This window comes from Thamnophis elegans, chromosome Z (genome assembly GCF_009769535.1).
Source record: "Thamnophis elegans isolate rThaEle1 chromosome Z, rThaEle1.pri, whole genome shotgun sequence".
NCBI lineage: Eukaryota > Metazoa > Chordata > Lepidosauria > Squamata > Colubridae > Thamnophis > Thamnophis elegans.
This window is the reverse complement of record NC_045558.1, coordinates 21,712,862-21,737,021: the sequence shown is the minus strand read 5'-3', so window position 1 is coordinate 21,737,021 and position 24,160 is coordinate 21,712,862. Positions and strand designations below refer to the sequence as shown.

Below are 24,160 nucleotides of genomic sequence, written 5' to 3'. Positions count from 1 at the left end.
ATCTCTTTACTCATTATCCATTTTTATATACATTTATTTATTTATTTATTTAAACTTAGCTACTTACGATCAAGTATTATTTACCTATATTGTGCTTTATATTTTTACTGTCATCTATTCTCTTACATGCAGTTATAGGTATACATTCACATAGTTATTCTTTTTCTTTGCCATTCTTATATTATTACCCGTATATACTCGAGTATAGGCCGACCTGAATATAAGCCGAGGCACCTAATTTTACCACAAAAAACTGGAAAAGTTATTGACTCGAGTATAAGCCTAGGGTGGGAAATGCAGCAGCTACCGGTAAATTTCAAAAATAAAAATAGATACCAATAATGTTTTTGAATATTTATTTCAAAGAAAAACAGTAAACTAGCTCTGTAAGTGGAAAAGAGGGTCAATAAAAACAATATGGTATCAACAATAACTTTAAAAGTACAAAAACCTTAGCTCATTCAGCAACCAAGCTAAAACACAAGAGTTAAAATCCTTCAAAACTCATACAAAGCGCTGTCTTCACTGCCATCCATAGCATTACTAATGCCACATTTCTTGAAGGCGCGTTGCACCATGTCCTCCGGAATCTCTTCCCATGCATCACGAACCCACTTTGCTATCAATTCTATGTCGGGCTTCATCAGATTTCCACCTTTTGTCAGTCGGGCTTGACCAGATGACATCCATTCATGCCACATCTTTCTCACACGGTCTTTAAAAGGTTTATTTAAACACACATCTAGCGGTTGCAATACAGATGTAAGCCCACCTGGAATAACGGCCAAAGTAACTTGAGAAGATTTTGCCATTTTTTTTATGTCATCAGATGTGTGGGCTCTGAACATATCCCAAACTAGCAATGATGGTTTTTTCTTTAAGGCTGCTCCTGGTCGTTCTTTCCAAATTTCTTCCAGCCATTTTTTTGTTCCGTCTTCATCCATCCAGCCTTTAATATGTGCACGCACTGTAATTCGTGGTGGGAATTTGACCTTTTTAGGCAAGGTCTTTCTTTTAAAAATAATGACAGGCTGCAGCTTAGTTCCATTAGCCAAATATGACAGAACAACTGTGAAATGTTTTTTTTCATTTCCTGTGGTTCTGAGAAAAATAGTTTTGTCTCCCAAACTTGCCACAGTTCTGTTGCTTGGAAGATCAAAGGTCATAGGTGTTTCATCCATATTTCCAATATCTCCCAGGTCATAGTTATGGATCCCTTTTCAGATTTTCAGATTGGTAAAGAGGGACACCTTTGACCGTGGTGGGGGGGGGGGGGGGGCTTGATTAAAAATTTTATACGGAGCAACAAAAATTTTCATATAATGCAAAAATAGTATTGTAATATTTTTTTTATTTCAACATAACTACAATTTACAAATATAATACGAAGTAGGAGAGGAAGAAGAAGTGTGGAGGAGAGGTAAGGGAAGAAGAAAGAGGTAAGGAAAGGTAGGTAGAAGGGAAAGAAAAAGAAGAAGAGGAGGGAGGGAGGAAGAGAAAGAAAGAGAAGGAGAAAAGATAGGAAGGAGAAGAAAAAGGGTAGAAGTAGGGAAGAGGTAAGGGAAGGAAGAAGGGGACAGAGAAAAGAAGGAAGTAGAGAAGGAAGGGAGGGAGAAAAGAAAGAGAAAATGAGGTGGTGTCTTAGCAGGTAGGAAGGATGGTAAACAAAGCATTTTAAACTATACCTTATAACCTTCCAAATGGAATAATAATAATATAAGAATGGCAAAGAAAAAGAATAATTATGCTTTATATTTTTACTGTCATTTATTATCTTACAGGCAGGCAGGCTAGGAAACGGAATGAACGAATGGCCAGGCAGGCTAGGAAACAGGATGAACGAGCATGCAGGCAGGGGGGGGGGAAACGGAATGAATGAGTGGCCAGGCAGGCTAGGAAACGGAATGAACGAGCGTGCAGGCAGGGGGGAAACGGAATGAACGAGCGTGCAGGCAGGGGGGAAATGGAATGAATGAGCGTGCAGGCAGACTAGGAAACGGAATGAACGAGTGGCCAGGCAGACTAGGAAACGGGATGAACGAGCGTGCAGGCAGGGGGGAAACGGGATGAACGAGCGTGCAGGCAGGGGGGAAACGGAATGAACGAACGTGCAGGCAGGGGGGAAACGGGATGAACGAGCGGGCAGGCAGGCTAGGAAACGGAATGAACGAGCGTGCAGGCAGGGGTGAAACGGAATGAACGAGTGGGCAGGCAGGCTAGGAAACGGAATGAACGAGTGGCCAGGCAGGCTAGGAAATGGGATGAACGAGCGTGCAGGCAGGGGGGGAAATGGAATGAACGAGTGGCCAGGCAGGCTAGGAAATGGGATGAATGAGCGTGCAGGCAGGGGGGAAACGGAATGAATGAGCGTGCAGGCAGGCTAGGAAACGGAATGAACGAGCGTGCAGGCAGGGGTGAAACGGAATGAACGAGTGGGCAGGCAGGCTAGGAAACGGAATGAACGAGTGGCCAGGCAGGCTAGGAAATGGGATGAACGAGCGTGCAGGCAGGGGGGGAAATGGAATGAACGAGTGGCCAGGCAGGCTAGGAAATGGGATGAATGAGCGTGCAGGCAGGGGGGAAACGGAATGAATGAGCGTGCAGGCAGGCTAGGAAACGGGATGAACGAGCGTGCAGGCAGGGGGGGAAACGGAATGAACGAGCGGGCAGGCAGGCTAGGAAACGGAATGAACGAGTGGCCAGGCAGGCTAGGAAACGGGATGAACGAGCGTGCAGGCAGGGGGGGAAACGGAATGAACGAGCGGGCAGGCAGGCTAGGAAACGGAATGAACGAGTGGCCAGGCAGGCTAGGAAACGGGATGAACGAGCGTGCAGGCAGGGGAGGAAACGGAATGAACGAGCGTGCAGGCAGGGGGGAAACCGAATGAACGAGCGTGCAGGCAGGGGGGAAACGGGATGAACGAGCGTGCAGGCAGGCTAGGAAATGGAATGAACGAGCGTGCAGGCAGGGGGGAAACGGGATGAACGAGCATGCAGGCAGGCTAGGAAACGGAATGAACAAGCGTGCAGGCAGGGGGGAAACGGAATGAACGAGTGGGCAGGCAGGCTAGGAAACGGAATGAACGAGTGGCCAGGCAGGCTAGGAAACGGGATGAACGAGCGTGCAGGCAGGGGGGAAACGGAATGAATGAGCGTGCAGGCAGGGGGGAAACGGAATGAATGAGCGTGCAGGCAAGCTAGGAAACGGGATGAACGAGCGTGCAGGCAGGGGGGGGAACGAAATGAACGAGCGGGCAGGCAGGCTAGGAAACGGAATGAACGAGCGGCCAGGCAGGCTAGGAAACGGGATGAACGAGCGTGCAGGCAGGGGAGGAAACGGAATGAACGAGCGTGCAGGCAGGGGGGAAACGGAATGAACGAGCGTGCAGGCAGGGGGGAAACGGAATGAACGAGTGTGCAGGCAGGTTAGGAAACGGGATGAACGAGCGTGCAGGCAGGGGGGGAAACGGAATGAACGAGCTGGCAGGCAGGCTAGGAAATGGAATGAACGAGTGGCCAGGCAGGCTAGGAAACGGGATGAAGGAGCGGGCAGGCAGGGGAGGAAACGGGATGAAGGAGCGGACAGGCAGGGGAGGAAATGGAATGAACGAGCGGGCAGGCTGGCAAGGAAACCGAATGAGTGAGCGGGCGGGTGGGCAGGCGAGGAAACGGGGATGGGCACTGACTCGAGTATAAGCCGAGGTGGCTTTTTTCAGCCCAAAAAGTGGGCTGAAAAACTCGGCTTATACTCGAGTATATACGGTATTATTCCATTTAAAAGGGTATAAGGTATAATTTGGAATGTATTATTTACCATCCTTCACACCTGCTATGACACCACCTTATTTTCTCCTTCTTTTCTTTGCTCCCTCCCTTCCTTCTCTACCTCCTTCCTCCTCTCCTTCCCCTTCTTCCTTCCCTTACTTCTCCCCTACTCCTACTCTCTGTCTTCTCCTTCCTACCCTCTCTCCTTCTCTTTTTCTCTCTTCCTCCCTCTTCTCCTTCTCTTTCTCTCCCTCCCACCCACCTCTCCTTATCTCTTTCTTTTTCCCTTACCTCTCCTCCACATCTCACCTTATTTTCTCTTTCTTTTCTTTTCTCCCTCCCTTCCTTCTCTACTTCCTTCCTTCCTCCTCTCCTTCCCCTTACTTCTCCCCTACTTCTCCCCTCTTTCTTCTCCTTCCTACCCTCTCTCCTTCTCTTTTTCTCTCTTCCTCCCTCCTCTCCTTCTCTTTCTCTCCCTTCCACCCACCTCTCCTTACTTCTTTCTTCTTCCCCTACCTCTCCTCCACATTTCTTCTTCCTCTCCTACTGTCTCTCCTTCTCTCTCTCCCACCCTCCACTTCTTTCCCTTCCTTCATCCCTCCATTCTCTACTTCCTTCCTCCCCTCCTTTCCTTCCTTCTTTCCTTCCTTTCTTTTTCTATTGTTATAGGTGTCTCTTTCAAATCCAGTTTATGTTTTCTTGAGGGCGTTATTTCCACAAGTCCATTTTTTTTTCATATCATTTCTCTTTTTCTCTATCATTCTACAGTCTATATGCCAGCTATCATCCTGATTTGATTTCACCAATCATGACCCCCTTGTTTTACTCATAATAATTATTTTTGAGAGTTATTCTATTCTTTCAATGCTTTTTATTTCTTTGCTCTATCCATCTATACCAATTAACCCATATCTGGTCTACTTTCAATTTCTTAGGAATATTAAACATCTGGGCTCTTTTTTTTTTAGTGCGTTCAGTCCATTCAAGTTTATCGACATAATTATTATTTCTTGATCCATCTTTAGTTGAGATTGTTTCTTTTACTTCTAGTTTGTATCTGACTTTTCCCTCTTGTGCCTTCCTTCTCTGCTCTCTCTCTTTCTTGCCTCTGTTCTTCTCTCCTGCTTCTTTCGCTGTCTTCTATGTTTCTTCCACTTGACCTCTGTATTCTAGTTCCTCTTTGCTTCCTTGTTTTCCTTCCCTATTACAGTGTTCTTCATAGAATTTGTGTGCTTCTTCTAAATTCTCTATCTTATATCTTTTTCCTTGCCAAGATACCAGAACCCCTTCTGGTACTAGCCATCTGTACATTATTCTGCTTTTATTCAACTCGTTTGTTAAAAATTGGTATTGCCTGCGTTGTTCCCGGATTCTCCGTGGGATCTGTTTAAGCGTGGTCAGCTCTTTTCCCTGTAGTATAATCGTCTCTTCTCTGGTTTTTTTTTTTTTTGTACACTTCATCTCTGGCAGTTTTCTTAGTGAATCTTACATGTACTTCTCTTGGGAGCCTATGTCTCCTTGCATAATCATTTTTCCTTTCAGTTCTTCCTCCTTCTCTTCCGGTATGTTTTGAAACCTTAGGTAAAATGCCGCTTTTTCATTTTCAAGTCGGATTATTGACAATTCCAATTCTTTATTAAGTTGCCTATATTCTATTTCCATTTTTCCCATCTTCTGATCTGAGTGTTGTATTTTTTCTTCCATACATTGGATTTTCTGTTTGTTGATTGTTAAGGCATTCTGTATCTTTTCAACTTTATCGTCTACATTTTTGATTGTTCCTTTCAATTCTCCCATTTCCTTTTTTAATTCTTCATGATTTTTCCTTGTCTCTACTTGGCTTATAGTGTGATCTTCATTTGCAATGTTCTGAGAGAGATTCCCAGTCTCCCAGTCCTCATTTCTTCCCACCCAGTAGCAGCCTTGGGCTTGCAACTTCATGCTGGCTTCCCCACTGACTTTCTCCCTGAAAGCTTTCCACAAGCAAAAGGAAAAACCAGCAGGAATTCAAGGGAAAGAAGATTAGGAAGGGAAAACAGGAAGATTTCTGATGCTCCATGACAACTTTTGCACAAGGGAACTCAATAGGGAAGTTGATAGAAAATTTCTCCTGCTCCCACTGTTTTTTTGCCCTAACCATTCTGTTTCTTTTCTTAGTTAAGAAAAAATAATTGAAACAGTGACTAAACAGGGCATGTCTAGTTCTTTCTAAATCCCACTTATTGTTGTGTGGCACAAGTAGCTGTGTGTCGCTTGTCAATGTAAGATTTTCATTCTTTGATGCAGTAAATTTGCTGGTCTGTAACCATAATAAAGATTTATTGATTGTTGCAATAGTTCTTGCTTTGACCTTATTTAGGTCAATTTTTTTATAGGGTTGTCTGACTTAACTGTCATAAAAATACTGTTTCTTTATAAATATTCAATAACAACAAATTGCTGTTATGATTTTATTCACAGCTCAGACGTCTAATCAGTCCCCAATGTCTTTAACATCTGATGCTTCATCACCAAGATCATATGTATCACCAAGAATAAGCACGCCTCAGACTAACGCAGTTCCTTTGAAACCTTTGATTAATACACCTCCTGTATCATCACAGCCAAAGGTAAGTTTGTTGTAAGAATATAACTCTATTATTGTTAGTCTCCAGTAAGTTTATAGAATCATAAACCATCACATATGGGTTTATATTTGTAATTGATGAGGACACCCAAAATCTTTTCAAAAAAGTAGCCAATTTCCACATATTATGCATATCCTTTAATTTTTCTTACCCCAGTGTCGGACTTTACATTTCCCTCTATTCAATTTCATCCTATTAATTTCAGCACATTGTGTCTAGATTTTGAAATCAATCTCTCTCCCTTAAAAGTTTCACCACAATGTCATCTGCAGATTTTAAGTATTCTCAACAACATTCAGTTGATAACCTTTAATAATGTCTAAAGCAAGGTTGTAAACCGCTGCTTTAATAATGGTTAAAGCAAAGACTCCAGCTAACTGCTTTTTGTGTTCATGTAGCTTCTGTAGCTGATATTGAATCAGTAATTATTCAGATCAAATAGGTCTTAATTGGCAATTTAATGTTCACAAGTTCTTAAGGCTCTTATATTCCCAGTATATTGCCATAGGTAGCTAAATAGATGCCTTGCTATAGCAAACCAAGAAGTAATAGTGTTAAAGAACTCTTGCTGCATTAGGTTAGTTTTATCAGAATGATCCACAACATCTCAAGACAAGTTTTATTTTGTTATTGATTTAGCTAATAGTCCAGTATCATATAACAGTAGGGTTTATTTTATTCTGGCATAAGTATTGATAAAGGACATGCTTTTGAACAAATGTGGATATCTAATCAAGTTTTGAACTTTAGGTTACTACTTCAGGTATTAAGCAAGGACCAGTTTTACAGTCAACGTCTCAGCAGCCTGCGATTGCTGACAAACCACAAGGTCATGAACCTGCTTCTCCTCGAAGTCTTCAGCGTTCAAGGTAAATTTACATTAGTGAAATAATTGATTTCATCATGCTTTCTAATAAAAATGTTGATTATATTTTATACTCATTTTGATGGCATGCTTTCTCATCTACATATCTTACTCAGTGTTTTCAAATTAAAGTTTGGATTATGCACAGCAAAAATAATAATTGTAGATGTTATATTTTCTTATTGGAACATTCTGTTTCTTAGAAGAAATATATCTCCTGCAGACTACTAATTATATTGCTAAATTTGCAATTTAACCACCAATATCTGTTAATATTTTTCTTACATCTCACAAGTTGGCTTGAAGAACACTAGGGGATCCATTCAGCTGGACCTAAACAATGGAATTTGTCGAAGTGCTTTGTGCAGTTTGGATTCTTTTGAATTAGAAACATTTTCAGCTTTGAGCTCAAATTTTGCTAATTGTAAAATACAGAATGAAAATATACTGAATTATAAAATGTACAAGAACCATTTCATTTGTTTCAAACAATAGAATAAATGTTCAGATTCCACTTTTAGTTGAACAACTACATAGTTGGAAATATCAGAGAGCTATCTAAGATTTTTAAAACATGAGTAAGATTTCCCCACCCCCCCACACAATTTTCCTTTATTGTTATGAAAAGAATTCCCATCATCTTCATTCTATATAACCTGGGTCTAAAGTAATTCATGAACACAAACTTCGTTGTACAACCTGAGAAACAATTTGACTTCAAAACATTTCAAAGAAACTACACATCTTACCAAGCCACATGTTTTACCTTCTTCCAACTCTTTCTTAGAGGAAGAAGGTGGATGCTGGAGTTAACAATAGTAAATATGTATTCTTCAGAGAAACAGCAATTTGATAGATGGTAATATTTTTTTCTTATATGTAAGCCCAGATAGTTTTCTAAAAGTGCTTTATTTGGCTGCTGTTTCTGTTTCTTTTATTATCAATATTTCTATGTCATGGTGGCGCAGTGGTTCGAATGCAGTATTGCAGACTAACTCTGCTCACTGCCAAGAGTTTCCATCCTTCCAGGGTCAATAAAATGAGGACCAGATTGTTGGGAGCAATATGCTGAATGTAAACTTCTTAGAGCGGGCAATAAAGCACTATGGAGTGGTATATAAGTCTAAGCACTATTGTGCCACTGCAGTTCAAAAGCTCTAAATGGAATAAATAAATAAATGTTCTTCAACTATTCAAATTAAAGAGCTATGGAAAGCAGGGTATAAAATACACATGTAATCTAATAATTCTTTTATTCCTTTTGGTGATTCTTTAAGGATAGTCAGTGTTTAAAATCAACATTTTATTACTAAAATTATGTCAGTGATTATTGAAATAATTCTGTATAATCTGCATAAATTTAAGAAAACATTTGTGTAATATATATATATATATATGTATATATATACCCACATCCATTAATGGCTGGCAAAGTAGTAGGAAAAAGAAATATATTATAGATACAAGATTTGAAAATTATATTAATTAATGTGAGTGTGACACACGTTTCATTCTTTTTCTTACAGTAGTCCATCTCCTGGTCCAAATCATACCTCCAATACAAGTGCTTCAAACACAGCAGCACCACAGAATGCATCTGGACGGCCTACGTGTTCATTAACTCCTACACTAGCAGGCCATTTCAATGAAAATCTTATAAAGCATGTCCAAGGATGGCCTGCAGATCACGCAGAAAAGCAGGTGATTATACATTCAGTGGTTTTCTTGTATGTTATAGTTCTATTACAACTATTATATTGTATGTTATAGTTCTATTACAACTTTTGTGTACAACTAGTCTTCGACTTAATGACCACAATTGAGACCAAAATTTCTGTTATTAAGCAAAACAATTAAATGAGCATTGCTCCATTTTAAGATCTTTCTTGCTATGGTTGTTAAGTGAATCACCAAAGTTAAGTTACTAACATGGTTGTTGAGTGAATCTGGCTTCCCTATTGACTGTGGTTGTCAGAAGGTCACAAAAATGATCACATGACCATGGGACTGCTGCAATAGTCATAAGTACAAAAAATGGTAATACATTACTTTTTTTCAATGCCATAGTAACTTTGAACGGTACTAAATGAACTGTTGTAAATCAAGGACAGCATGTATCTGATAATATTTAGTAAGCATTCTTTGTTACTATTTTTCATAACTTTCCACTCTCCATTTTGGAAATGGAGAGAGATTAGAATCATGTCTTTGAGTCGGAAGGAACAGGCTGTAGCTGTTCTACAGTCTAGCTCTGTTTACATAGATGTTTACATGGATGTTATATTTACTTATATATTACATATATAATTTAATATATATGTTAAAATACTGTGTTTCTCCAAAAAGAAGGCCTGGTCTTATTTTTGAGCCCTGAAAAAAATGGCGAGGCTTTCTTTGGAGGGTTCTATAATTTGACTCACCTCGCAGCAGTGCAAATGACAGCCCCGCCCAGCAGGAGCCCGCTGCTGGCCCACTTCTCCAGCCACTTGCCTTGGCCTCTGTTTCCCTTCAGATGCCTGCTGGAAGGCATCTGCACCTTATAACAGAGCTCTGGATTGGTGTGGAGCCTTCTGGCAGGTATCTGAAAGTAAAATGGAGGCCAGGGCAATGTGGCCGTAAAAGAAGCGTCCGCAGAAGAAGGCGAGACAGGTGTCAGGGTGTGTAAGACCTGATAAGTAGGGCAGTTCCACCTCCCCATCCTCATCCTAGCTTACTTTTTACCTCTGTGCCTCTCCCCGCTGCCTGCACCACGAGTGGGCGGGATCTTAATTAGGGCTAATTTTTGGGCGGGGCTTAATTTGATCACATGCTCTTAAAAACATGATAGGGCTTCTTTTCAAGGTGGGTTGTCTTTTTGGAGAAACACAGTAGCTACATAATTTACTTGATATATTCTCAGCAGTTGTATGACCTGGAAATTTAGTTAACTTTGTAGCTTGAAAAATATTCTAGTTCTTTAAAAGGGAAATAGTGGTAAGAGTCCTATGAGTATGATCCAGGTAACATTCTAGTATATTTTTAATTCTTCTGTCGATGGACCTCTGCTTCACATTGTGAAGCTGTGGGAAAGATTGATCTTGACAACCAATCTGTAATTTCACATGGACTTAATACTAAGCACCCATGTATGGTTTGGGAATCTTTTACATTGGCAGGAGAAAACCAAGCAGAATTGAATGAGCAGCATATATCAGCATAGTAGCTCTGAATAATCCAGATATAAAATAATATCTGATTAATCTTTAGTCCCACATTGGGCCACTGATAATAGGATCATATAATTGCGGGGTTCAAATGTAATGCCAGATAATACCCTGTTTTCCCCAAAATAAGCCCTCCCCCGAAAATATTGCAACACAGCAGCAACCATGAGGTGACCACACTCTCTGCCTCCTGCACCTCAAAAATTGTGAGACTTTCCCGAAAATAAGGCCAAGTGCTTATTTCGGGAATCAAAAGAAAATAAGACCCTGCCTTATTTTTGGGGAAACCCGATATAATTTAGTTAATTAAGATTAATTAAATAAAAATTGGCTGAGCTTTCATAAGACAGAAACAAACTAATAACTGATTATGTGATTTGATTTGGGTAATAAAATGAATGCAAGAAAAGAATGAAGCTCTGAGAGCACCTGAGCTATGATTATCGAAACAAACAATATTTTGATTCAGTGAAATGAGAACACCTAGAGCGACGCTGGAGGGCTAGTAACTCTGAATCTGATCGATCACTATTAAGAGCCTTTATCAGGACTTACCTAGTGGCGATACGGGCAGCAAAACGTACACATTTTTCCGCTCTTATTGCGTCCGCGGAAACTTGCCCAGCCGCCCTGTTTAGGGTGACCCGCTCCCTCCTGAAAGATGAGGAGGCGGGGGAACCTCTGCAGGAAAGAGCTGAGGAGTTCGTTCAGTTTCTGTCGGATAAAATCACTCAGATTCGGACAGACCTGGACTCTGCTTGGGCAGTACCAGCCGGGATGCTGGTACTGCCCAAGGGTTAGTCTTAATTGGATTTTCTGGGATGAGTTCGAATTTGTCACCCCTGAGGAAGTGGACAAGGCCATGGGAGCAATGAGTGCCTCCACCTGTTTACTGGACCCGTCCCCCTCCTGGCTGGTTTCGACCAGCAGAGTGGTGACACGAGGCTGGCTCCAGACGATTACTAACACATCTTTGCAGGAGGGGTCTTTCCCGCAACCATTAAAGGAAACAGTGGTAAGACTCCTCCTCAAGAAGCCTTCCCTGGACCCAGCTATTTTGAAAAACTATCGTCCTGTCTCCAACCTTTCTTTTTTGGGGAAGTTTGTTGAGAAGGTGGTGGCGCTTCAACTCCGACGGACCTTGAATGAAACAGATTATCTAGACTCCTTTCAGTCTGGTTTCAGGCCTAGGTACAGCACGGAAACTGCTTTGGTTGCCCTGACCGATGATCTCTGGCGGGCCAGGGATAGAGGACATTCCTCTATCCTGGTGCTTCTTGACCTCTCAGCGGCCTTCGATACCATCGACCATGGTATCCTTCTGCGACGTCTGGAGGAGGTGGGAGTGAGAGGCACCGTTTTACGGTGGTTCTCTTACCTCTCTGACAGGGCACAGTCGGTGTTGGTCGGGGGCAAAGGTCGACCCCTAGGCCCCTCAAATGTGGTGTGCCACAGGGTTCGGTCTTGTCCTCCCTCCTATTTAACATCTACAAGAAGCTGCTGGGTGAGATCATGCGACAGCACGTGGTAAAGTACCACCAATATGCAGATGATACTCAACTGTATCTTTCTGCTCCATGCCAGCTCAGTGTAGCGGCGGACGTGATGTGCCGATGCCTGGAGGCTGTTAGGATCTGGATGGGGGTGAACAAACTTGTGCTCCATCCCGATAAGACTGAGTAGCTTTGGATGCTGCCCCCGAAGGACAGCTTAGACAGTCCATCCTGAACCTCGGGGGGGTGAAAATTTACACCCCTCAGAGAGGGCCCGCAATTTGGGGGTCCTCCTGGATTCGCAGCTGAAACTGGAACATCATTTATCGGCTGTGACCAGGGGGGCCTTTGCCCAGGTTCTTCTGGTGCACCAATTGCGGCCCTATTTGGATCGGGAGGCACTTCAAGCGGTTACTCACACCCTTGTCACCTCAAGGCTGGATTATTGCAATGCGCTCTACATGGGGCTACCCTTGAAAAGCGTTCGGAGACTGTGGCTAGTCCAGAATGCAGCCGCGCGAACGATATTGGGTGCACCGAGGTACACCCACATTACACCTGTCCTCCGCGAGCTGCACTGGCTACCAATTGGTCTCCGGACGCAATTCAAGGTGTTGGTTATTACCTTTAAAGCCCTACATGGCTCAGGGCCAGCGTACCTTCGAGACCGCCTACTGCCACATACCTCCCAGCGGCCAGTAAGATCCCACAGATTGGGCCTCCTTCAGATGTCGTCAGCCAGACAGTGTCGGCTGGCGGGCCCCCAGAGGAGAGCCTTCTCTCTGGCTGCTCCGATTCTTTGAAATCAACTACCCCCAGGGATCCGGACCAACCCACTCTCATGGCCTTCAGGAAAGCTGTAAAAACTTGGCTGTTCCGGCAGGCCTGGGGCTGTTGGCAATGTTCCCTCTAATTTTTTTTCAGTGTGAGCAGAAAAGTATAGTGTTTGAGCAGCACATTTTCATACCTGAGCACCTGGATTTTTTTCATAGATGTCACCCAAGACAATGAAATTAGTGTTATTTGAAACTCAATTCTACCATGTAAATATCCATTAAGTAAAGAAATCTCCCTATACAGGTAGTCCTCAATCTACGACCATAATTGAGCCCAAAGGTTCTATTGCTAAGTGAGACATTTGTTAAGTGAGTTTTGCCCCATTTTACAACCTTTCTTGCTACAGTTAAGTGAATCACTGCGGTTAAATCAGTAACCTGGTTGTTAAGTCAGTCTGACTTTCCTACTGACTTTCCTTGGCAGATGGTTGCAAAAGGTGACCCAGGACACTGCAACCATCATAAATATGAGGCAGTTGCCAAAGATCCAAATTTTGATCATATGACCATGGGGATGCTGCAATGATCATGTGTGAAGAACAGCTGTAATTCACTTTTTTCAGTGCTGATTTAGCTTTAGTCATTAAGTGAACTGTTGTAAGTTGAGGACTATACTTTCCCCCTTACTATCCAATAGTCTGCAGTGATATTAACAAGTTATGAATAAATTACCAACTGATGTAGATTAGCAATTGGAGCACTTAAAGAAGCAAACAAAGAGGGGAGAGGAAGGAAGGGAGGAAGGAAAGAAGGGAGAGGGAGACAGAGACAGAGACAGAGGGAGAGACAAAAAAGGAAAGAGGAGAAAGAGAAAAAGAAAGGGGAGAGGAGTGTGGGAGGATAAGAAAAAGAGGCATAAAAAAGAAAGAGAAAGAGGAAAGAAGGAAGGAAGGAAAGAAAAAAGGAAGAAAGAAAAGAGGAGAGAAGAGAAGGAATAGAGGCCAAAAAAGCAAACAAGGAAAAGTAGGGGAAAAACTTTCACTGGAAAACACTATTTTTCCATCAGTGCAAAACTTTCCTAAACAAGGTTAATTTTCTGGATTTTGACTTTCCGGTCCAGGTGGACCAAGAAGTCTTTATTTTCTTTTTCTAAAATCAAATAAAATCTGCAGAGCACCAGCTCGACTCCCCCTTCCTGCGAAAAAAACCTCGAGCGCAGAGGCTGGACAACATGTGCATATCCGGAGTGGGTTTCCACTTGTTTGAGAGTTGGTTGCTGCCGTTGCTGCTGCCGTTGCTGCTGCCGCCGCTTCTCTCCTCAGTAACTTTGATCGAGGAGGGAACAGCCTCCCTGTCAATCAGCTAGAAAATGGCTTCCTTCCCTCGGCTTCCATCGTGCTGAGTTATCCTTTAGAAACTTACTGTTAATGCCTACTTCCCTATCTCCCACAGGCTATTGGGGTTTTTTGCCTGCTCCCGCCCCTCCGCCGCCTTCCTACTGGCTCCTGTAGCCTCAAAGGCTCCTCAAAGCCGCAGCTCTGGGCAACAAATCCGGCGGTGCGGTTAGAGGAGGAGGAGGCAGCAGCAGTTAGTCCGGCCTGCAAAGGACCTCCTCCCCAGCTTCCGGAGCCTGTGGAAATCACTGCGCGGGAGTTGAAAAGTCCTGCGCGGTGTTTTCTTGCCATGTGCGCGGCCGCGCAGCCGCGCACCTTGGAACAGTGGCTGTTGGCCTCATTGTTAAGGTCCAGCCCCGATTAGAATGAATGCATGTGGTTTTGTGTTTTTAAACTGTCTTTTTTCTCTCTCTTTTTTCTTCTTTTTTGTAAGCCGCCCGGAGTTCTTCGGGATTGGGCGGCATATAAATTTTGATAATTAATAAATAATAGATAATAAATAATAAATAATAAATAATAAACAAACAAATAAACACAGTCAGTATACTTCATAACTTAGTATAAGTATTATCGGCTGAATCATAATCATTTATTTTTAGCATTTCTCAAACACTGAGCAGGATTGTGACATTTACCAACACTTGTACTAGGATTTTAGGATTTTTAGGATTTTATTAAACATTTATATGCCGCCCTTTTCCCTGAGGGGACTCAGGGCGGCTTACAACAATGAAGGGAAGGGAGTGCAAGACAAGACTTAAAAAGAAAAAGAAACGTGAATAAAAGAAATTAACCATAAAAACACAACATTCACTCAACATTCGGGCGGGGTGAGAGTAATCCTATCCCCAGGCCTGACGGGATAGCCAGATCTTGAGGGCTGTGCAGAAGGCCTGGACTGTGGTGAGGGTACGGATCTCCACGGGGAGGTTGTTCCATAGTGTCGGAGCTGCAACTGAGAAGGCTCTCCTCCGCGTAGTCGCCAGTCGGCACTGACTGGCGGATGGAATTCGGAGGAGGCCTACTCTGTGCGATCTGATGGGACGCAGGGAGGTAATTGGCAGGAGGCGGTCTCTCAGATAGCCAGATCCACTACCATGGAGCGCTTTATAGGTGGTAAGTAAAACCTTGAAGTGCACCCGACGATACTAAAAGTCCCACATTGAAATACGTCTCCTGAATTGGTCTGCTCTTCCTCTGGTGATAACTTGAATAATTCTCCCTTTTCTTTCCTATCTCTGCATTTTGCATTCACATTTGAGCAGTTAATATATTGATTCTTACATTTATTTCAAATGTACCTGAGGAAGTTTTAATACTGTTGTTAGAAAAGTTAGCCAAGTTTTCTTTCATTTTAAGCTTTAGTCAGATACCATCTTTATAATTCTGGGCTATTTTCATGTGCTCTTTTTTGCTGACCTGATGAAACCTTCTTTTCCTTATTGCATGAATATTAACTTGCTTTGTTTTTAGATGTTTAGTAAGCTTTTAAGTTTTTTAATAAACCCCATTCTTTTCCTGTTTTTTCTTCTTTTTCTTTCAGCTAGAATTATTTACAATTGTGCTTTTTACTTAGATGTGTATAAATCTCCCAGAATATTTCAGGAAACATTGATTTGCAAGTTCTGAGATTAATATACCATGGAACCAGAACATTCCTGAATCATAGCAAATTACCGTATTTTTCAGAGTATAAAATGCACCGGAGTATAAGATGCACCAAGGTTTTGAAGAGACTTTTTTTTTTTTAAAAAAAGTAGGTAGTTAGATAGAGGGATAGAGAGGGAGGGATGGAGGGAGGGAGGGAGGGGGAGAGAGAGAGAGAGAGAGAGAGAGAGAGAGAGAGAGAAATACAGTAGGTAGGGAGAGAGAGTAGGTAGGTAGATAGGTAGAGGGATAGAGAAATATAGGAGAGAGAGAGAGAGAAATACAGTAGATAGGTAGGGAGAAAGAGAGTAGGTAGATAGAGGGAGAGAGAAAGAAATAAGGTAGGTAGGTAGGGAAAGAGAGTGTGTGTGTGTAGGTAGGTAGGTAGGTAGGTAGATGTTTCCAGGTGTATTTGTGCTGGAGAAGGAAATCGCTGACAATCTGCAGCACCTAAGACTTTATTTCTGCTGGCACAGCACTTGATGAATGTAATTCTCATCAATCACTCTAAAGAGCTTTCGGAAAGGAAAAAAAAAGCTTTTGCACTCTGCAAACCTTTCAAAAACGGTCCATTTTTCGCAAAAACAGGCCCGTTCTTTTTAAAAAAGGAATGAATAGCCTTTAGGGGGCTTGCAGGGTGCTCCTCGGGGGGGGGGCAAAAACAAGCAAAAATGACCCGTTTTTCACAAAAACGGGCCTGCTTTTTATCACAAAAATTGCATGCATAGCATTTAGGAAGCTTATAGAGTGCTGCTTGGGGCCGGGGGGGAGGGGAACGGGCTGTTTTTTGCTCATTTCTGCCCTCCCCAGCCCCCAGGAGCTCTCTAAAAGCCTCCATAAGGCTAGACACGGCAATTTTTGTGAAGGGGGTGGGGCTTTGGGAGGCAAAAAATGTTGCATTCTGTGTATAAGACACAACCAGTTTTTCAGCCTCTTTTTTGAGGCAGAAAGGTGCATCTTATAGTCTGAAAAATACGGTACTTAATATTCTGAAAAGTTTACTTTTGGAAATATGTGGACTACATCTGGAAGTCTCAAATTGCTATCTTCTAGAAGAAAATAGATTATGGGGATATATGTGATTTTATCTCAAGTTTCTAATTTCCTAAGAACTTCCTATCTAAGCTTCCTTCTTTAGGAGTATTTTAACAGTAGAACCAGTTACTCAGGAAGGAGGTAAGATTCCATTCCTGAGAGGATGGACAATGATCTGTCACTGTCAATTCTTTAATTTGGATTGAATGGGGTAAATTCTCTGTGATAATCCCAAAATTACAAGAATTGAAAATTTTATGTCATGAGAGGGTTGCTTGAATTCAGAAGGAGAAAGAGAGATGCTATTCTTTCTAGCAATTAGGAAGGTGGTTCAGTTGGAAAAAGGCAAGGTAGGTTATTGGGCTTGAACCTTTCTTTGCCATATATAGTTGTCCTACCATTAGTTATAGGGGTTTGAATAATAGAAATTGTGGCATTTGCTAGGTTTCTGCTTGTATTCTATATATCCTTGATTTCCAACTATAATACTTGACTTTTTCTGCATATTTTCTTTTTATTTGAATCATTCTTTTATTTTGTACAAGTGAAGTTCTTTCTTCCTATTTTCCCCATAACAGCCTGCTGAGATGGGTTGGGCTGACATAGAATGCCTGGCCCAAAATTACACAGCTGGCTTCATTTCAATAATATTATGCTATCTTTTCAGAGTCTTGCTTTGCAGTCTTTCCTACAGTGGCTTGCCTTGGCTCTGCCTTCAGAGTTTGAGAATTTAAGATTACTTCATGTCAGCCAAGTAAATGTAATAAATAACAATTATTGCAGCAAACTTACATTTTTTTAAATTTACTAGTATTCAAGAACATCTTGGGTGATAGGAGAATAATTGCAATTGCTTTATGTTAGTAAGTTAATCATGTTTTTTAATAGTCTCAGCGTTTACCCCAGTTAGCAAGTCAGAGTAGTATCACAATACAGTAGGATAATTAATACAACAGTTTAGAGCTTTGTATGCTCTTATTTATTTTTAGGATTCTAGTTCTCATTCAGCATTGCAGATGTCAATAAGTATGGAAAGAGAGTTTACATACTCAGACTTTAAGGGAAAGATTTTTATTTTAATATATGAAACCTTATAATTGTTAGAATGATCAGATTTTCATTTTTTCTTGTAAGAAATTCAGAATGCAAAATATTTTTAAGTAATTATTAGTCTCTGAGAATTGTTCATAGATGTAATTATCAATAATGAATCAAAATATTGAAATTGTTTTCCATTATTAGGACTCATATTCTACTAAAGCTTTTGTTATGACTGAAAATTAAGTGGTTTGGCTTGAAAAAAAGGCAAACTTTTTCAGGGATACATAAAGCTTATTGAAAAAAATAGCCTGAAGTCTAGATTGCTGTCATATGGTAAAATTGAAAATTGTTATTTTATGTGTGCCAGGAAATTAGGTTTTTTTCTCAACTGCACTTATTATTGTTAAATATATATACATCTTCACTAATACTGTAAGCTTTCATAGTAGGTATTTGATTTTGTCTAAATTGTTTAATAAATGAAATACATTTTTGAATAGTTGCTTTTATTTTTTTTTAGGCATCAAGATTGCGTGAAGAAGCTCATAATACAGGAAGTGTCCATATGTCTGAAACTTGTACTGAATTAAAAAACTTAAGATCTTTAGTTCGAGTATGTGAAATTCAAGCAACTTTGCGTGAGCAAAGGTAATTATTCATTTTGGGTGCATTTTTCTGATTTCCTAAATTTTCGGTTATATTTGTTTGTACAACTTTTATATAAATGTAGGAGGATTCCCTAGTGCACAGTCAAGGGCTAGGAACTGTTAGAATTTAACACCAGGATGATGCTGACTGAAACAGGCATAATACCTCCCTCCACAGCCATTCAACTACTGAAGGTACCCTTGTGTGCTCCGGATCTTGAACAATAATTTAGTCCATTATGTGTACCATTAAGGTAGGTCAACCATTTCCAGGCCCAAGAATTTTATCCTTTTTTTAAAAAGTTTTAAAAATCATATAAATTAGTTGTGTTTATCACAGTATAACTTCTTACTGAAGAGTCAGTTTGGTATCTTAGATGCTAATTATATTATTTTCTTTTATAGGATACTCTTTTTGAGACAACAAATTAAAGAACTTGAAAAACTAAAGAATCAGAATTCCTTCATGGTGTGAAATATTGAATAATTGCACATGGGGTTTAAGTACAAGACTGTAAAACTAGTTGCCCAGTCTTAACTTTTTGAGTAGACTTTGGACTTTTGAGTTGGGCAATACAAAATAACATGGGAAAGGGGAAAGGAAGGAAGTCATTCGGGGGAAAAATACAAGAATAATTTGTAAAACCCTTGAAATGTAGATTTCTTGTAGATGTATTCTTCACGTTGTAAATATGTTTTGTAGAGTGAAGCCATGGGAAGCCATGTGTATCAGAGCTTAGACATCCAAAACTAATCAATGCTGAGATGGCTAAATACCTAGCCTTTTACATGTAAACCTGTCTGCAAAATTAGCTCTCTCTCTCTTTTTTTTTTTGGTTAATTTATCATTCAGAAAATCTTGCATTTCCTGAAATACAATGCAAGCGCCAGGTGATCTGTGTCTCAAAGCTGCAACAGTTTGAAACAGTTAGGGTAATGTACAAAATATCATGATACAACTGTTTCCACACTTGCACCTAATCAACAGCAGTGCTTTTCCATTTCTGTTTTACAGAGCATTTTGTGTTCATTTTTCTTTTAAATTCCTAGATCTGATTTTATTGGTTTTTTTAAAAAAAAATTCTTCTAATTTTTTCCTTTCATAAGGCACTGTTGCTATGGCACTTTTCTATAATCTTTTCATTCCTGTGTACAGTAGCTTAAAATTGCAGTGATTGAGCATAACCCACTTGTTTGTATAAATTATTGAAATGTATTTCCATTTGCACCCTGAAAGAATGGACTGATACTGGGCATATGTGTTTGAAAGTACATCCCTTTCTCAGATTATAAGGAAATAGCCCAATGAACATGTCAACATGGTTGTGGGAGGGAAAGAAGGAAAAAGCTAGTCAGATGTGAATTGTATCTGTTGTAATAAACATGTTTTCAAACAAACAAACAAACAAAAAACCACTGGTTCTCTTTTCCTTTGTCGATAACATTAAAATTTAGACTGTTTGGGGATTCTTCATCAAAGCTATTCTTGTTGAATACTTTTTTACTTAATTAAAAATAAGTCCTCATGGGAAGTTTTGTTTTAAAAAAATTGTAATTGTGTATAAAATATTTAATGACATTCAACAAGGATCAGTGACACCTCCCAACAGTTGTCATATGTTAACTCCTGGTTTTTATCTGTCTTGCTATTATGACTTTTCATTTGAAAGGATGTTTGTGTTGTAGCTAACTGTTCAAGTCTGGTGCTGACTGCTGTTCTTAGCCATCACAAAACGCTGACTTTGTGTAATTGAAGTGTCTCACTGTTTGAAAATGGTGGGAAAGCTCAGCTTTGTATATTGTTTCCTAAAGTATATTAAAAAATAAAAAAGAAACTATTGCTACTACAAAATAAATTTGGGGTTTTTTTCCAACATATAACTGTTGTTGAAGTCTTCATACATTCCTAAAGTCTGTTTAGAAATTTAGGTCATGCGGAAAAATGGCCCACTTGCAAACCAGTTGTGCCACTACTGATGTATTGACTTAAATTCATTCAAAGATGCAACTGCCTCAAAAACAGAATCCTGCTTATTTATGTGTGCCTCCTCATTTGCTTGTAAATCTGTTCTTACCTTTTTGTCTTCTTGATAACACACTGTAAAATGAAAACACTCTATAAAATGATTTCTCTTGATAGAGACCTCAAAGAAGATGTAATATTTCCAAAAGTTTTAAAGCCAGAAAAGAAAAAAAAGCTATTTTTGTAAAACAAACAAACAAACAAACAAACTTATTTTAGCACTGTTTACTAATCTACAATCACTTTCTTATTTTAAGAGCATAAGATGTATTATGTATAACCTTATCCCATAAATCATGTTTGCTTTATGAAAATCGAAAGTGGTTGATTTATACAATTAAAAGTGCATCTAGTTGGGTGATAATGCAACAGTATAACAGATTAGTAAGAAATAATAATTTATATAAGTTATGGAAATATATTAATGTAGTTAAAATAGACTTTAATACACTGAATTCTGGTGTTTCAATAAAGACAGTGTTTATGGGTCAACTTCTTTGTGCTGTTCTGTTCTTTGTGGATCTCGAGTAGATTCATAGGGCAAAGAGGAGTTTTCCCATTCTAAAGTTCTGTTGATTTGTTCTGTTGTCTTGAACAAGTAGGGCACTCAAAATCTCATGTTATTGATGTTAACTAGAAAAATGTTAATTAGTTTTTTATTCTGAAAAGGCAGTCCACCAAGAGGCAGGAATATATCATGTTCAGGAAGAACTGCTCAATTTCATTTTTCTTTTGAAAAGATACTAATTTAAAATATTTTTAAGGGGAACAATTGTAGAAGTATTTTTTACCCCTTTAGATTTCTACAATCACAAATTGGGAGTTTCCTGACTCTGTTAAACAGCACTCTACTTCCTTACATTTTAGTGTTGTATTGTGATTGTGATGTTTGGTCAGTGTACTGACAAACAAAAACTATTGTAGCTTTCAAACTGATTTAGAGTACATATCTTGCATTATCTAGTAGTACAAATACTTTTTTAATGTTTAAAAATGTTTAAAATCTCAGGCAATCACTTAATATCACAAATTTGTGCTCCTATCCAAAATCTCATATAATTTCAGGAGGTGGCAAAACTTCCTGACAATTGGCAACCTCTGAATACAATAATGTCACATGCTGAAAGCATTGATTTTTGAAGGCAAGATTAAATTCTGTTTCAATTTTCTGAGTTCTCTGCATAGGCATGCTGAAGACAAAAGAATTGGCAAGTTTCAGATAGCTTTTAAAAATGGGCAATTGAATTTTCGTCCAACTGCTCTGTAAGCTAAAATTAGCTTCCCAGCTGCACCAATTTCTGTGGGACTGCCTTTTGTCCTCTGTTATTTAGTGCTTCATTTGTTCTTATTTTATTATTTTAATGTCAGTCTTGTAAGGTAATCTAGACAAGCACACCCAAAATTACTAGCTGTGTCTTTATTGTAAAATTACATTAATAAGAGTCTTCAAAGTCAGAAAATACATCTCCCCTTCTTTATAATCCAAGAAACTAAAGGAGATCTCAGTGCTTGAGAAGGGGATGTACTAGAAGACTTCCAAAGTTCCTTCCATGCCCCCATTTACTCCGCAGGCTCAGCAGCTACCCTTTGACAGCGGCTTCCTCCTGTCTCCCAAGATCATTTCTACATACCATTACATTAGTTATCACTAAACTTAACTCCTAATGATATACAGTACCAGTTTCCTATCAAAGGAAACATGACCTGCTTTCTAATGTGAATTTCATTCCTGCCTAGCATATCAACTAAGGTTCTACATTTAGGTGAGAAAAACAAAATGCACAGGTACAATATAGTACCTCGCTCAATAGTAGGAACTGAGAGGGATCTTGGAATCCTAATGGGCAGCCATTTAAATATGAGCCAGCAGTGTGCAACAACTGCCAAAAAAGCCAACAAAGTTCTAGGCTGCATAAACAGGGATAAAATCAAGATCACGTGAAGTATTAATACCACTTTATAATGCCTTGATAAGGCCACACTTGGAATACGGCCTTCAGTTTTGGTTGCCACAATGTAAAAAAGATGTGGAGACTCTAGAAATAGTGCAGAGAAGAGCAACAGATGATTAGGGGACTGGAGGCTAAAACATGAGGAACAGTTGCAGGAACTGGGTATGGTCTAGTTTAATGAAAAGAAGGACTAGGGGAGACATAATAGTTCCAGTATCTCAGGGGTTGTCACAAAGAAGAGGGAGTCACACTATTGTCCAAAGCACCTGAGGGTAGAACAAGAAGCAATGGGTAGAAATTAATCAAGGAGAGAAGCAACCTAAAACTAAGGAGAAATTTCCTGACAGTGAACAACTTGCCTCCAGAAGTTGTAAGTGCTCCAACACTGGAAGTTTTTAAGAAGAGATTAGATAACCATTTGTCTGAAGTGGTATATAGTTTCCTGCCTAGGCAGGGGGTTGGACTAGAAGACCTCCAAGATCCCTTCCAACTCTTATTCTATTTTATTTTATCTATACTAGGTTGAGAGTTGTAACCTAGCAAAAGGAAGGCTAATACCATTTGCAAATCCCAATCCCAGGAATTGCAAGACTTTATTCGTCAAGTAAAAATTACAAATTCAAAATAAAATCAAAATATGACAGGGATGATAATCATGCCACTACACTTAGATATGCTCCCTTGGGGACCTCTTAAAATATGGAAAGGTGCACAGAAGTTGGAATTAAATCTGAAAATTAATAGCTGATACAATCAGGTAGAACTAGATAATTCTGTTGCAAAAATCAAAGTTCAAAGCAGTTTGCATGTGTTACATAGTGATTGAAGATAAAAAAAAGTCATTTACAGGTAAAGTGTTAGTATGCACAATTTGTACACAATCCCTAAATCTGACAGCAAGTGTTGTAGTTCTAATCTATCCAAACTAAGAATTTCAAGCCTAATAGCATAATGGGCCGAAAAATCCAAGACTTCTCAATAAGGATGGAGATAGCATCCATGAATGGGTTAAAACAGTCCGTGCTTAATTGGACTGCGTTTGATTACTAATTAATTATTGCCCTGTATAACCCGCCTTGTGAGTGTTCCCACCCAGCTTTTCGACTCAGTCCACTCTGGGACACTCGTGCTATCCATTCCTTCCTTCAAAAATTGGTGAATTATTCTAATCTGCTGAACTTCATTTTATGTGAGTTTGTGGCTACAGCCATTATATTAGTGGGCTTACTATTGCCATCCACTGGCTGCTGGGACCTGTCCCACAGGCCTTGCCTGTGTCTCTATAAAGGATAGTACTTTGACCTGTGGCCTCTCCGAGGCCTGAGGCACTTTAAATTAACTGGGGGCCTGCCTCGCAGCTCCGACTGTGAGACTTGTCGCGCGCTGGTGCAAATTGTGACACTTGTCGGATCCAACAATGTGTCCCTTGGCGAGGCTGCCCATGTTGTGGCAAGGATCACAGCGCCAAAGCGAAGCCGACTGACACTTCTTTTGGCTGGCTGAGACCGTGCTAAAGGCAGGGACGTCAACGGAAGGCTCGATACTCTTCAGTGCGAGATCTGGATATTTCAGAGTTGGGAACTGTTAGAAAGCGCAAACGAGGCATGGCCACTATTTTGTATTGGGCGCAGCTTTGCTAATGGGTGCCATTTTGATTTGTGTTATTGCAGTCAGAGTGCAATGGCAGACAGT

General features: G+C 40.2%; 1 protein-coding gene across 5 annotated transcripts in view; it reads left to right on the top strand.

Moving 5' to 3' along the window:
* Positions 1-20,672, top strand: part of WAC (WW domain containing adaptor with coiled-coil) — a 74,558-nt gene extending 53,886 nt beyond the window's left edge. For 4 of the 5 annotated variants that reach the window (XM_032237925.1, XM_032237928.1, XM_032237927.1 and 1 more), the window contains exons 10-14: positions 6,226-6,374; positions 7,143-7,261; positions 8,784-8,958; positions 18,367-18,494; positions 18,899-20,672. In XM_032237925.1, coding sequence (XP_032093816.1) covers positions 6,226-6,374; positions 7,143-7,261; positions 8,784-8,958; positions 18,367-18,494; positions 18,899-18,968 — 641 coding nt within the window. In that variant the 3' untranslated portion in view covers positions 18,969-20,672. Of the gene's footprint in view, positions 1-6,225; positions 6,375-7,142; positions 7,262-8,783; positions 8,959-18,366; positions 18,495-18,671; positions 18,871-18,898 lie in introns of those variants that run through there. The other variant, XM_032237926.1, reaches the window with a different exon arrangement.
* The last annotated feature ends 3,488 nt before the right edge of the window (positions 20,673-24,160 follow it).